Raw genomic sequence first — 15,760 nt, 5'->3', positions numbered from 1 at the left:
AGCAGTCATTAAATGCTATTACTGCCTAAATCTAAATCCTCTGGTAGCTCACTCAACACTCTCATTAAAGCGTTTTGGCATGTCCTGAAAGAACATAACAAACGGCATCCACTGAGATCTATGAGTTCACTGTTTATGACCGGCAGAACAAAAGCATTCATTTTGAAATTGATTTAACTGAATTCTTTATCCATGACTTTTCTCTGGAGCTACCTACTTACTCCCTCTTATTCACTTTCTTATTCTTTCTTATTCACTTTCTTTAAACCTGCTCCTTTCATCATGACATTCACTGGTTTGGGAATTGCTGCACATGAGCAGTTCAGTCACAGAATATTCTTGGGAGTCTTGAAAAAAACATGAAACTGCAATAGCAATGCATTTAACTTCTATAAAATGAAATATTTTTGGGTGAAACTGAATATTCAGTATATGCTTATATATTTGCAAACTACCGTTCAAGTGTGGGGTATGTACGATTTTTAATGTTTTTGAAAGCGGTCTCTTATGCTCAAAAACAGTAATGTTGTGAAATAATATTACAATCCTGTGATTGCAAAGCTGAATTTTCAGCATCATCACTACAGTCTTCAGTGTCACATGATCCTTCAGAAATCATTCTAATATGCTGATTTGCTGCTCAAGTAACATTTCTTATTATTATCAGTGTTTAAAACAGTTAAAAATGAAAATCAAGTTTTAATGTTGTTTATACTGTATATCTATGTGGTGTTTTTAATATGCTTTAAGAAAAACCATGTGCAAATTCATATCTCAACACCATTGCTGAGTGTCTGTGACGTCACAAACTACCTTGTAACCAATCACATCAACGTGCTGGCAGGCTTTAGCATATCATTAACAGCGAACTATAGCAGGGGAAGCCAGGTTATCCTGGTATATTTTTCTGTTGATATGAAAAATTGTGTAGATTTAGCAATATGGCGGGTGTATGATGTATATTACGATGTTATGATTAAGTATGTATGTCTTTCTCTACGTTCTGAGTTGATTGTTAGAAGGCAGCTGTCTGACTCTGACATGGCGAATGGGAACATGGTTCGTGTAACATTAGCAACACATTATTAACTGTTTGATAACATAGTCAAGCAAAAGGCTAATCATATTTACTGTTATGTGTCCAATGTTGTAAAGAACGATACCATTGTGCAGCGTTTACCTCAGTAAGTTGACCGAGTGGATCTCTGAGCTGCCGTGTGTGAATCACTGCCGTCATTGATTCGCTTATATTAAATGAGGCAAGGATGTAGGGTTACATTCAGCTACATTCACATTCAAGGTATTTTAAGGCATGAAGAAATTTTTTTCACAGGAAAAAAACATAAGTATGTCATTTGGTGATCAAAGATTTTTAAGAGTTTTAAGGGATAAAATTAATGACTACAGGGTCATTAAATGACTTTAATATTTTTGTGGAAACCCTGATACATTTTTTTTTTTTTTTTTTTTTGATTCATTAAAAAAATAGCATTTATTTGAAATGGAAATATTTTGTAACAATGTAAAATTATTTGCTTTTGACCAATTTAATGCAACCTTGCTAAATAAAACTAATTTCTTACTGACCCCAAATTTTTTGAAAGGTACTCTGTAATACTTCTAAAAAATATGAATTCAAAATAATTATTTATCATTCAAATGTATTTTTATTTCTGTTTCACAGGAGGAAATATTGGTCTAAAACAGTTTGATTTTCTTTCCACAGACCCCCAGAACCTCATCTGCAGCCCCCGGGGGTCTGTGGAAAGAAAACATTTCTGAATTAAACAGAATTTTTAATGAGAAAAAATTAAGGGCAGATCCAGGTAGTTGACAACATTCACCACACTCTCTCTGACAACCTTACCCTGTGGAAAACGGACAGTCCAGTAAACTCTCAGACACTGTTGTTCAATACGAGCCCCTCGCTGACACTTGCATTCTTGTAGGAGCTGATAGCGCATGAGGTTGTTCTGGGCATCAATGCAGGCCTGCCGTGCATCCAGACTCAGGGGAGCCACCGCTTCCTCGTCCACACAGTACTCCAGATGCCGGAACGGTCGCTTACACTCCGGGTCTGACACACATTCCTGTACAGCCTCTATGCAGTCCATAGTCCCAGGGAACACCGGTACCACAGAGGGAAGAGATCCTGGAGGATTGTGAGTGAAGTCATTTTTTTAAATCAATTAACAAAGTATTTATTAATAATATGCTTTACCAATGAGCTAATTGATTTTGCAGACAGCATTTGGCATCGCAGACAAACATTTGGCCACAGTTGTGTACAGGCCCAGATGGAATCACACATTTTTTGTTTTCATACAGGCTTTTTCACATTTTTTACATGAAATTTCAGAAAAATCCACAGTGGAATGCATTTAAACATCATAAAAAAGTCTTACAGAGAGCTGAGATGCAACATTCCAAACGGAATAGAGAATCAGTTTCTGAATTCGAATTGAATTTGAGGTAGCAAACTGAATTTGAATGTGAAAAAGTAGAATTAAAATGAATCGCAATTCAAAGAGATTCAACCAAAGTTTGCCAAGTTGAACTTTGAATATGTTGGCTGTTGGTTGATTGAACTGGAACTACTACAGTCCTGTTAGTTAATAAAAACAGTCATATTGGCCAAAATATATTTTAAATGATACAAAGGGGCAGGCAATATGTAGAACTTTGTGAATGAGTAGCATTCCAGTTCTGTGGAAATCTGATTCCTTGTGTGCCTGGATATGACACATTACGTTTCTGTTTTTCATCAAATCTGCAGTCTAGACACAGAAAACATTCTGACAGTGACCATGTAAAAATGGAGATCAAAGTCCCTTCCACCTAAGGGCAGAATTAATAATGTGTAAAATAATTTAAAAGAGACCTCTTCTTGGAAAGGGAATTTGCAGGCTTGCTATTGCCAGGAGGACAGATAACTTGAACAAGCAGAAAATCTTCATTCACCATCTCCATGCATCAAGAGTTTCAACCCGAGTCCTTGACAACACATACTTTGTGCTTTGTGTCCATTCTCAAGCTCAGTCCTGACAGACGTCAACTCTAGAGACCCTCGCCATCAGCCGGGGTCTCAGGGTGACCTGAGGGGGAACTTTGACAGGGCTGTGTAATTTCATGGCAACATTTGCTGTTTTTCATTAAGTAGCAACAGAAAAAGGCTTGCACTCCTGTGTTCTTTTTCTTGTATTTCTCCCCCCTGACCCCCATCCCCCTTTGTGTCTGTTTTCCTTTGCAGCGGCAGGGACTGTAATTGCACTAGGCCTCATTTTAAAGCGTGTGGTGATTGAGAACCCACGGCTGTGGCCGGCAGACTAAACGTTGGTCATGGCTTAGGACTGCGCTACCACAAAATGGCACCTCCATCCACAGCTTGTGGAGCAATGATCCATGCATGAAAGACCATCTTCTGTGGCGGCCAAAGTTAAACAGACAAGTAAACACACTTTGATCGCGCACATATTTGGTAAACAGTTCAATATTGAGATGTTACATGCAAGTTTGAATTTAAAGACAAGTGTTTGTTTTGCCACTGTTTTCATTTTTCTTCTTAAACCTAAAGTGTGTCATTACTGCACCTCTAGGGGTACAAAGCAGAATTGCAAAATTAATGACTGTTTTTGAATAACTGCCCTTGAGTAGCCACGCCCTAAACTCACACCATTGGTTGAGTCAATGCTGCTGTATTGGATGCTTGTTTGATAGCTCCACAGACCCAAAGTGTAGAGTTTTCAGTCAACCACTAAATGTCTTTACACTGCATATTAAAATTGGAATCAAGAAAGTATTTTAACATAATGAAAATGACAATGAACAAATTCTCAGTGACTAATAGTCAAAGAAAGACATGATTAAAGCAATTTTAGTCTTTTTTGGTTGTTGTTGTTTAAGCTACTAGCAGACTTTAATTTTTGTGGTTAATTTTAGATGTAATAATATTAAATTTATGTTTGAATTCACATTTCAGCTCTTTGCCAAAGCAACATTCCTAATTTTCATTTAGTTTAACTTGATGTACTAAAATAACTAAAACTGAAATAAAAATAAAATTTAGAAAAATAAATTAAAAAAGATATAAAATTAAGAAACTAAGGAAAAGATGCTAAAACTTTAAAATAAAATTGAGAAATTCAATAACATCATTCAAAATATATATAAAAAATATATGATAGTATTCCAGTGCTACTAAAATAACACTGATTAATATTCATATTAATGTTTATTAATATTTTCTTTATTAATATTTTATTAATTTTAGATGTATAATACATAGTTAGAAAAATAATAAATATAAAAGATTTTAATTAAAAAAATTAAAGCTGCAGTCCGTAACTTTTTTGTGTTCAAAATTTACAAAAATTATATAATGAGAATGTACAACGTGAATCCATTTTCCAAACCGTGTTTTTTGTCTAACCCTGAATCACTGTGGTACACTTATAATAAGAGTTAATATTAGGACTATTTCAGTCCGGACTGGTAGGACCCGCTGCAGAATATCACAGTAACTGCGTGACTCGCCATAGACATACACGGACAAAAGTAGCTCCGGCTACAATGTTTTTCCGCAAGACGCTTGCAGTTCTGTTTATTAACCGCTAGAGGGCCAAAAATCACTGACTCCAGCTTTAAATAAAATTAATCATAATAGGGAATTTCTCACAATTCATGTGAGTCCACTGTCATAGCACCAGCTGATACTACAAATATACGGAGCTACAATGGAATAGAACAGAATGCAAAGTTTTCAAGACATGCTCATGGCATTAGATGCTGAAAAACAATGAGACACAATGCAACATCATATGCAAACAACAAAAAAATCTAAAATGCATCCTGGGTGAAAAGCCCCTAAGTTCTACATCAGACAGAATGAGAAACACGATTGCAAAATGAATTGTTGTGGACACAGTAGCCCATTGAGAGACTTATGATCAATTATATGGAAGTATAACAAACAAAATATTGATTTTCAATTGTCTATTTAATTTTTTACTCGTCTTCCACTATAATGTCTTTAAATTATAATGTCTTTAAATAATCTCGATTTGGGGGCTGTTCTCAGCATATATATATATATATATATATATATATATATATATATATATATATATATATATATATATATATATATATATGATTAATTAATTATAATTCATAATGCAATTAATTAAATTATTGCATACAATCATATAATTAATTTGACTTAAAATTTCATTTTATAATTGTAAATTATATTGTATGAATTAACACTCCAAATTATAGCATTATAAATGTTTATGTACTATTATAAAATCAATATATAAAAATATCTGAAATATAATTTTTTTTGTGTCTTTTCCTTTTCAGAGAACAATGAGCGATTCAGAGAACGAACACTGCACAGAGGAGTCGAAAACTGAGTGATGAGCAAGAATGAAACAGAAAGAAAGAAAGTAAACAGAATGACAGACAGCAGACGCCTCACACAATAGGAAACCATCTCAGTATGGAGGCTGATGGCAATCAAACACATGCTGGCCGGGTATTACGAGATATGTGTGTGTGCGTGCACTAAAATCACATTTAACAAGTGACAGTGACACACACATACACACACACACCTTGAGGCTTTAAGTCTCATGCACACACTGAGAGGAAACGACAGACGCAGTTTCTGCAGTGAAGCTCAGCTGTACAGGGAAGTGAAAGAAATAAAGAGGTGAGTGAAATAGAGAAAGACAGTGTGAGCGCGTACTGTAAATCTAAGTATCCTTGTGTGACCGTATTTATGGTCGGCGACAGCAAACCGGCTCCAGCTGTCGATACGCACGAGTCTAACGTGATTAACTAATCAATGCTACAGTGGTCTGAACCTCTGTGGTAAATCGAGCACCACTATATCAAGATACATATCAAGAAAACGTCTGTTCTGTCAGTCCACACAAAACTGAAGAATCCATCAGCTAAATTACAGCATGTCACATCTCCAGGGCCCAAACCAACAATTTAGACAAATTACTCAACAAAAATGTACACAAACAAAACCCTTGTATCCATTTAAAACAGGGAATGAGTATGTTTCAGCACTGATGTCTAAAGAATGACATACGAAGGAATAAAAAAGAAGCCATTAACGCTATATTTAAGTATTTTTCTGACATTAAATACGCTCGTATTTGCTATATAGACTTTCAGCACACACTGTTATTTGCTGCATTGAGGGTTTTGTCAAATGTGGGTCAGAGCGCCATATCTATTCACTATTGGTGACACGTCACATCAAAGCATGACGGTGGTATTAAAAGAACCGGGTCGGATGGGCTCGTCTGATTGACACTGAGGAGAAACGGAAGACAATCCGTGAGCCCCGGGAGGAAGGAGTTCACTGCAGGGACGTGATGCTGAGACGGTCCTCGATGCTAAATCACAGCGCTCAGCGCCTTTAATGAAAATTGGCTACAACATCATCATAAAAGCCGTGTGCGAGTGGAGCTCACGCACACACATGCTCGCACACGCTCTTTCTGATTCTGTCGCTTGGCTTGAATCTTCCAGTCGAGGCGAGGGAGTCCAACACCATCTGCCGTCACTGTGTTTGCCTTTCCAAATCCTGGTTATCAACAAAACACACAGGCGACCCTGAAAGGACCCTAAAAGTCCCCTCATATGTGAAGAAAACATGCCCAGAGGGAAGATTACCTTTTTGTTAACCGGTCCTGTGTGGTTTACTGAATCTATGTTCTTAAGATTTCTCTTTGGTTTGCTAAAAATGGCCATGTAATTAGACTGTCCCTGGGTATGTCCTTGGCTGGGATGCATCTGAGTCCATTATGGCACATTTTTCTCCATGCAATTAGTATATGCGCTGACAAAGCCCGGTTCACTTGTGTTTATTAAGCATCCCAAAACATTTCTTAACTTGTGCAGCTTGTGCTTTTCACAAAAAACTCATTTGGGTAAAAGCAAAAATGAGACGAAAGCATTATGCCAGGCATGTTTTTCCCAGACCTGTCAGCAGCTGTCGCTGGCAAATGAGTTGAAGCTGCCAAAGTCCAGAGTTGCGCACGCGTACCTTTTCCCAAACACACCTGGGCACACGGCTGGCACGCGTTCGCGCATGCGCGCTCCTGGTGAATGGACCCTTTTCACCTTTTCAGTGTGATGACGGGTTTCCACATTGTAAATCTAGCAAAGCTTTTTTATATTTTCACTTTCAGAAAAGGTACATTTATAAGACTATACTTTGTGTTTTATTACCTTGGCAGTAAATCACACAAAACTGAGTGTTTATAATACAACGGATGAAGGAGTGATGTCAAATTTGTCATTTTTCTCTCTTCAATCTTAAAAACAAAAGTTCCAAAAGGGGGTTTTCACAGCGATGCCCTAGAAGAAACATTTTTGGTTCCCAAAAGAACCTTTTAGAACTATTTTTTAAAACCATTTTAAAAATCTAAAGAATCTTTTTGCACTAAAAAGTACTTTTTGGAAAGGTTTCATTGAGGTCAAAGGTGGAACCATAAATGCAAATAAAGAACCTTTCTTTTTTAGAATGTTCTGACCACCATTTCCTCTTTTGAAACGTCATATAAACACTATCGTGGACTTTTTTTTCTTTGGCTATTGAAAATATATATATATATTTGCTGTATTTTCCGTTCACCACTTTAGAAGTTTACCCAACTATGACAGCTTCATCTGAGATTTTGTACGTTTGCACACATATTTCCACCTCAGGTTGCCTCTTAAAAACATATTCAAGCAGCCAAGTCTTTATGCAAATACACTGTGGAAATTAAATCTTTTTGCCACTTGATCTCCGTCAGGGGGTCCCTTTGCGTTTCATGCGGCTGATATACGACCCGACCCCCAGGGATATACACAGCATGAGCGAGCACATCAAATCTGCAATCATTAACACAGCTAATAAATAAACCTGTCGATCAGCGCGCGCATTACAGCGTGTTCTCATGGCACCAGGGTGCGACAAACACCACTCATGATGATGAATGCCACTTGGGCTACAAAGCACTTGCACAAGACAATTGCAATATTGCACCGTGTCGTCCCAGGTGGAGAAAGAAAGTCAGATCCCTCAAATGTTGGTTGCTGTGCTACGGGAACTCCATGGAGCTGCCCTTTACCAGCCTAATCTGTCTCTGTTTGTATGTGTGTGTGTGTTCTTGCCATCACATAATTAGAATAATATTGACTGTGACAGATGTCCCATAACATACTGTTGTTGTCGACGGAATTATATTTTTAGACCTGGTCTGCACAGATTATCAAGCTCAGAGGAGCTCCTGTAATGTTTGAGATATTAAAACTATTATGCTGTTGATTCAAAGGTGTGAAGAAAATAAACAGGGCTGCTAAAGTAAGTACATATAATTGACTGAAATAATCTCACTGCTCTGTTTGGCTATTAAAAGCACTATATGTGAATGAAATGTAATTACCTAATGTTACATTAAAATAAGAGTTTCTTAAAGGTAATTTCATGTTTGTACACATATAACAGTAAATTATATTAATAGTTAAGCTTTTTTAAGCTCTATATGTTGGTTTTAAAACAAAAAAGGTTCTTCTGTTGTTGCAAGCCACATATAGAGTGGCTAAATGAATATTCTTTCTTTAGAGTGTACATTCTTTGTTAAACATAATAAGCAAGTACACAGATGTGTAGGGAGTGACAGACACATCTGTTCTGCTCAGTGTACAGCACTCTAGAAAATGAAGCCCTTTCTATTGTTCCAACACAAGCACATGGCACAGCGGTCACCCTAAAACACACCTGTGCAATAAGTTCCCATGCTATTGTAATCACTGTTGTTCTGGCTTTTACAAATGTTCTTGCTGCAATCCTATGCACTATATGTTGCATGTACAACATAATTCAAGCACAATGTGAATCTCTGCCCAATACACATGCAATGATACAGCATATTGTGTACAATTATTAGAATTTGTTGTGATGATATCTGTAATGTGTATTCTTCTAATATGGTCTATTTTCTGTAATAAATATGGTGTGCTTTGTAATCTTTCTTTATAATGTAGACTTTTAGAAGAATTGTGGTATGGTATGCTCTACTGTACAGTCTGTGTCTGGCTGTTAATGCACCCCTATTTCCACACACAGAATCAGTAAAATCACATCTATCTATCCATCCATCTATCTATATCTTTTTTTCTTTGAAAATTTACAATACCAAGGTTGTAATATAGTCCCATTTAGTCTGCCAAAGAGCCATCCATAAAAAAACATCTCTATCTATCTATCTTTAATAAATTTATGTTTATTTTTAATAAAGGTATATATTTTATCACAATAGTTACAAAGTGTATTTGCAGGCAGCTCTACAAAATAAAGACACGCACGTTGTTCATTAACTCAGCACTTACTTATATAAGTATGTCAAGTAAATACTTTATGTAAATATACTGCATAAACACTGTCATATAAAGTTTGACCCTGATGTGTCAAAATAAGTCATGAAGGTTGTTTCTGAGAGTCTTACCCTTAATGATGAACAGATTTAGAAGTATTCCCAGAAGGATCATGTCGCCTGCTGCTGGAGACGCTCGGCTGGACGGTGATGCTGCTGGGGAATCTCGGGGAAGCGCGTCTGGAAACCCCGGATCGGTCCGACTCAGTCCGACACACTACATCCATACAAAAAGGACCACCGTCCGACTGATAGAAATCTCCAAAACGACGTGTCCGAAAATCAATTCCAACTACAAACTTGTGCGATATCAGAAGCTTTCTAATGCGTAAGAGGTGTCCGAAGAGCAGACCAATGATTTCATACAACAAACGAGGCAAAAATTACAAACTGTCAAATGCACTAGCAGTAGAGGTCCGTTATACTCACGATCGGAGTCTTTCTAAAATAATAATCCTCGACTTAAACGAGTACCACCATTACAGACGCGTAACCAAAGGCGCGCGTCAGATGAGCCAGTGTGCGCATTAGTGCGCATCAGTTTAATATATGTGAGCGCGACCCCAGATGCTTGATTCCTGGTGTCCCACAGCACAATGTGCTCAATCCAGTCCTCAAACTCAGCGGCGAATTTTACATTCGTCTGCCTCGCTGTGATTGGCTCTGGCATTCTCAGGCGCATCCATGCAAAATCCCTGACCAGCCTTCTGGAGAGCTGGGTCGGTGCTCCTATAGGCTACAGACATTCAGCCTGCGCTGCAAGTATCTAAGTTTGCAAGTGATTCTTTCAGTAATAGTGAAATGTTGCGGCGATTAAAAAGGTAAGGTAGACAGGTCAGTCAACCTGTGCATTCATAAAAATAAAGGTCTCAAAACGATCCTTTTAAGATCCGATTACTGAATGGTGATAAGTTTATCAAAGGATCAAGAACCATTTTATGGTTCCTTTTCTAGATTCAACTAATCAGATTAACATTCGCGAAAATTATAAAGCTTCTCCTATGGCTGTAAATCCATTCTACTGTTCTACTAGGAACCTTTATTTACACCTTACACCTCTATTTAAGAGTGTAAGAGGATATTTTATATTAAAAAAAAAAAAAATGTTTGATAACCTAATGTATTTGGGTTCATTTAATTATATTAAACAATATGTGTGACTTGAATAAACCCAGTTGATTTTTAAGATCACTCACAAAACAATATTTAACAGCGCAGCAAAACAGAAATATGGGAACAGGGGAGACTTCATGGAGAGAGTTCACAGGGTGTTCCATTTCACTTTGTTTACAAAACTCTATATTGAAAAATCCCAAAAGGGCAATGACCGTGGATGCTATGAACACACAACACTGTTAGAACTTTAGATTTTGAAGTGTAGTTGGCAGGACAACACAGAGATGCCAATGCTGTACATTTGTTCCAATTTCAGGATTTGCGAATGAAAGTTTAATGAGAATTTGATTTGTCCAAGTGGTCTGAAGTCCAACAACAGGCTATAATCAGGAGGCTTATGTAGATACACATTCAGGCTGATTACCACAGTGCATCTGTGTGTGTGTGTGTGTGTGTGTGTGTGTGTGTGTGTGTGTGTGTGTGTGTGTGTGTGTGTGTGTGTGTGTGTGTGTGTGTGTGTGTGTGTGTGTGTGTGTGTGTGTGTGCATGTGACTTGCTGGGCAGACAATCATGGCCATTTAACTAATCAGAGTAAATGCCACACAGAGCCATTGCCCTGATGATGTCACAGCTCTGGAGTCGTCACTTTGAGTGCTTCCATCTGGTTGGACCTTTTAAGGGCCGGAGAGCCACACTTCACTTTTTCTTTTGTCCTTTCTCATTTTCAGGCAATCTGGCCACTCTTTCTGTCCTCTTTTCAAATGGAGGATGCTGTTTTATAACCCTTTTTCAAAGATCAGATGTAACTAGATTTTTCCACTTTGTGTAAATGTGAGTGGTGCTTGCCCGTCCAAAACTCACCACCACAATGTTACAGTGTTGGCAAAGTTATTTTAATATATTTAGCCTATACTAATGTATTTTAGCTACCCAAAGTTTTGAATGAACAATCCAAATTAGGGCTAAAGCATCAAATTTGATTAGGAAAATGTATACTTACTACAAAAACACTCTAATTTATAACTAAGCTGAAAATATAAAGGCCTTCATTGCAGGGAGTCGAACTGGTTGATTCCTTCATTTACATGAACCATCCGTTGATTAGAATGATTCAGACTTTCAAGGACCATTTAAGATGAACCGATTCATTAAAATAAAATCAAACTTCCTAATGCTACATGAGAGAAACATTTAGGTCGAACCAATTCACTTGAATGAAAAAGACTATCCAACTCTACATTATAAAAGAGAGGACCATTTTAGAATGAACCAATTCACTAAAATGAATCAAACTTTCCAACGCAACATGAGAGAGAACCATTCAGGTTGGACAAACCAATTCATTAGAATGAATCTACATATGAAAGAGGACCATTTATAACGAAACGATTCTTTGAGTGATTCAGACTTTCCAATGCTACATTTGATAGAGCGGACCATTTAGGACGAATCGATTCACTTGAGAGAAGAGGACCATAAGGACACTAAGAGGACCATTTTGTTGAGCGTGTTTGTTTATTTTTCTGATCAGACAACAGCAATTAAGCGCTTGGTTGCGCTAAATCGCAAAACATTCGATAAAGTTCGCTACTGTAAAAGCTACACTATTATGACAGTAACTGCTGTTAGGTCGCTACTTTCCGTTAGCTGCTTCCTAAAACTGGAATGTTTTGGGTGGTTACCAGGGCGTTGCTATGCAGTTCCATTTGATCCATTTTTGTTTTAGGCCTACATCCCACAGTTCCACACTGGTTTTCTTTCCTAGATCAACACAAAGATTTTCCATTCTTCTTTCCTCTCTTGTTCTCTGTTTCTCCTCTCCACTCATCCCTCGCTCAGCTCATCATTGCTTTACGATGGCTGTGACCTTTTCAGTGGCACTCCACTATCAGACTCTTATCTCACTGCCAGTGTAGCCGAGCGGTCATTTATGAGGTCACTTCACAGAAGTGGACATTAGCGATAATGTACTTCCAGTGACTCAGGTGTCACACTAAAGCGAAGGCCAGTGCGCACGCACACACACACACACACACACACTTTTGCACTGCATATAATCATCCAGCTCTGTGTACATGACAGAGATGTGGACGTTGTAACAAATTAAAATGTCCGTAGGTGGAAGGAATATTTTGCTTGATGAGAGAAGAGAAAAAAGAGACAATATATTTCTTCAGAGTATTACAAACGCACGTACACACACACGACACACACACACAATTTCTCGATCCCACTTGGTTTGTACGCTTGTTAGTTCCACTTGAAATGGCAAATGACAAACAATCAGAGGCAGTGAAGCAGTGGCTTACCAGCTCACAGAACCAGCCAAAACAAAACAAACAAGGCAATTACTGCAATTCACACTACACCAGTTCTCCATGTTAAACACACACACGCACACACAGATAAATACAAAGGCCTTTGCAATTATAAACATTATTCTCATCTCTTGCAATCTATTTTTGACATGCAAACTAACACTACACATATACATAAGCGCGCACGCGTAGCTCAAGCAGCAGGGATATACATGGTACATTAAAACGACTAAATCCACTGAATAAAATATTTTCTCATCTCCAAGGTTATGAAGAGAAGGTGGAGAAAATCTCTGAACTGATTTTTTATACATCACTGGCTTTGCAGGGCTTTGATAACCTGAGGCCAAAAGAAGAAGTTGGCAGATGTGTTTAGTTTATGGCCCGTTTGAATGTTTCCCTATCAGAGATAGAACAACTTCATGCCTCTGTGCTTCACAAACACACACAAAATATAAAGTCATGCTTCTTAAGTAGTTTTAGCACTATTACTTTAGTTCATGTAATTAATTCCTGTTATTAATTGCTAAACGACTAGGCCTACTCACATAATTTGTCAGCAGGAAGAATTCAGCAATGCTTGATGAAGTTAAACATGTTTGTTTGTTTATTTTGTATCTCTCCTACACACATTGTTTTAATAGACTTTTTATCACTGGCACTAAATTATATGCCTAAAAATCACAAGACAAATAGACAAGTTCAAAGTTTTATTTGTCATATATGAGTCATTCTGTGAACACAATGCAACATTTGATGAAGTGTGCTAAACACAAAAACATGCTGTTAATTGCTTTGCTGACTTAAATATATGAATTCAGAATTAATAATAAACATTTTATTGCCATATTGTAAATATACGTTGCCCAGCCAAAAAAAAAAAAAAAAAGAAAAAAAGAAAAAAAAAAAAAAGGATTTTAAGGGTTAGTTCACCCCAAAAAATGAAAATTCTGTCATTATTTACTCACCCTCATGTCTTTCCAAACCCATAAGACCTTCAACAAAAATTAAGATATTTTTTGCTGAAATCTGAGGGGTTTCTTTTGATCTCCCAAAGAAAGCAACATAATTACCACATTCAGGGTCCAGAAAAGTAGTAAAGACATCATTAAACTAGTCAACGTGACTACTGTGGTTTAACTTTAATGTTGAATCAGATTACTTTTTGTGTGCAATAACAAAACAAAAATACCAACTTTATTCAACAATTTCTTCTCTGTCCTGTCATTCTTCTACAATGTTCACATTGTAAACACAGTGCAGAAATTTTATTTTTGGGTGAACTAACCCTTTAAATAGCCAAATACTTAAGAGTCTATGACTGGATCATTAATGCAGTGATTATTATGTTTCTAGCATGTTATAATGTTTGGGAACAGTTCTTTTAACCCTAATTGATGGAGTGTGTAGCTTTTCATTTCTTAAACAGCCATGTAGGAAGACACATCATGGCCATATTCCAGGATGACAATGTCAAGATTCATCAAGCTGGTTGGGAGGGAGCATGAAGAATCATTTTCATGTTTCCAAAATGCAAGGTCTTCCCTGAAAGAGACGATGTCTGGATGGGAGCATATGTTGTTCTAGAACTTGGGTATACCTTTCAGCATTGATGGTGCCTTTCCAGATGTGTAAGCTGCCCATGCCACACGCACTCATGCAACCCCATACTGTCACGGATCCCTTGTCCCCTGAACTCCATTCCCCATGATCCTCTTGTCTCCTCACCTGCACTCACTTCCCTCGTCAGCTCCTCAGCATCACGGATCACCTGCACCTGTTCCTGATCGTCATCACTCCCTATATAATGGACTCACTCCCTTCACTACTTGTCTGTCCTAAATGTTATATAGATTGTGTTGGTTGTTTGTTCTGCTCCTGCGTTCATTAAAGACCCATTCATTGTGGATTTCCGTTTATGTCTCGTCTCTACAACCAGCAACCGTAACACATACCATCAGAGATGCAGGCATCTGAACTGAGCGCTGATAACAACTTGAGTTGTCCTTGGTGATTCTCTGCCCATCTTGACTTCTGAGAGACACTGCCACTCTGAGAGGCTCTTTTTATACCCAATCATGTTGCCAATTGACCAAATAAGTTGCAAATTGGTCCTCCAGCTGTTCCTTATACATTTAACTTTTCCGGCCTCTTATTGCTACCTGTCCCAACTTTTTTGGAATGTGTAGCTCTCATGAAATCCAAAATGAGACAATATTTGGCATGACATTTCAAAATGTCTCACTTTCAACATTTGATATGTTATCTATATTCTATTGTGAATAATATAAGTTTATGTAAATTATTGGAGATTATGTAAATTATTGCATTCCTTTTTTATTCACAATTTGTACAGTGTCCCAACGTTTTTTGGAATTGGGTTTGTATTTAAAGGAAAAAACATAACCCACAAAATTAATACCAGAACTTTCCATGATCAAATACACCATATTAACAATGTATTTTTTATTCCAGTACCAAAGACAAATTTGAACAGATAATGAAAACAATAGAATTGAAAAACATAATTTTTAAGTGAAACTGAATAACTCAATGTCCACAAATTTTAATTCTCCCCCAGTCAAATCACTTATTTACTTACTTAAAAATAACTGTCATTAAAAGTGACATAATGAATAGGAAGTGATATAACTGGAGTCTTTTTAACTGGAGTCTTCATGTTCAAAAGTTGTCAGGATTTTCCTCTCATTTAGGATTCATAATTTGTTGTTTTTTAATGTCTGGCAGGTCAAGCATAACATATCCACCCCATCACATCAAATAGACAGAAAAATATTTTGTTTATTAATTTTTTTGCTATCTATAAACAATTGTTAGATCTTAATGCTAATGAGAAAACCCCATAACCCCTACAATTTTAGT

At 37.1% G+C, this 15,760-nt stretch overlaps 1 protein-coding gene across 2 annotated transcripts in view; it reads right to left on the bottom strand.

Moving 5' to 3' along the window:
* Window positions 1-10,063, bottom strand: part of gfra3 (GDNF family receptor alpha 3) — a 31,096-nt gene extending 21,033 nt beyond the window's left edge. For both annotated transcript variants that reach the window (XM_067390609.1, XM_067390616.1), the window contains exons 1-2: window positions 9,516-10,063; window positions 1,868-2,152 (exon numbers count right to left, since the gene is read on the bottom strand). In XM_067390609.1, the coding sequence (XP_067246710.1) occupies window positions 1,868-2,152; window positions 9,516-9,558 (328 nt within the window). In that variant the 5' untranslated portion in view covers window positions 9,559-10,063. The remainder of the gene's footprint in view (window positions 1-1,867; window positions 2,153-9,515) is intronic.
* Between the last annotated feature and the right edge of the window lie 5,697 nt (window positions 10,064-15,760).

Source organism: Chanodichthys erythropterus, chromosome 1 (genome assembly GCF_024489055.1).
Source record: "Chanodichthys erythropterus isolate Z2021 chromosome 1, ASM2448905v1, whole genome shotgun sequence".
In the NCBI taxonomy this organism is placed as follows: domain Eukaryota; kingdom Metazoa; phylum Chordata; class Actinopteri; order Cypriniformes; family Xenocyprididae; genus Chanodichthys; species Chanodichthys erythropterus.
Note: the sequence above shows the minus strand (reverse complement) of the source record. Positions and strands in the feature narration are given on the sequence as shown.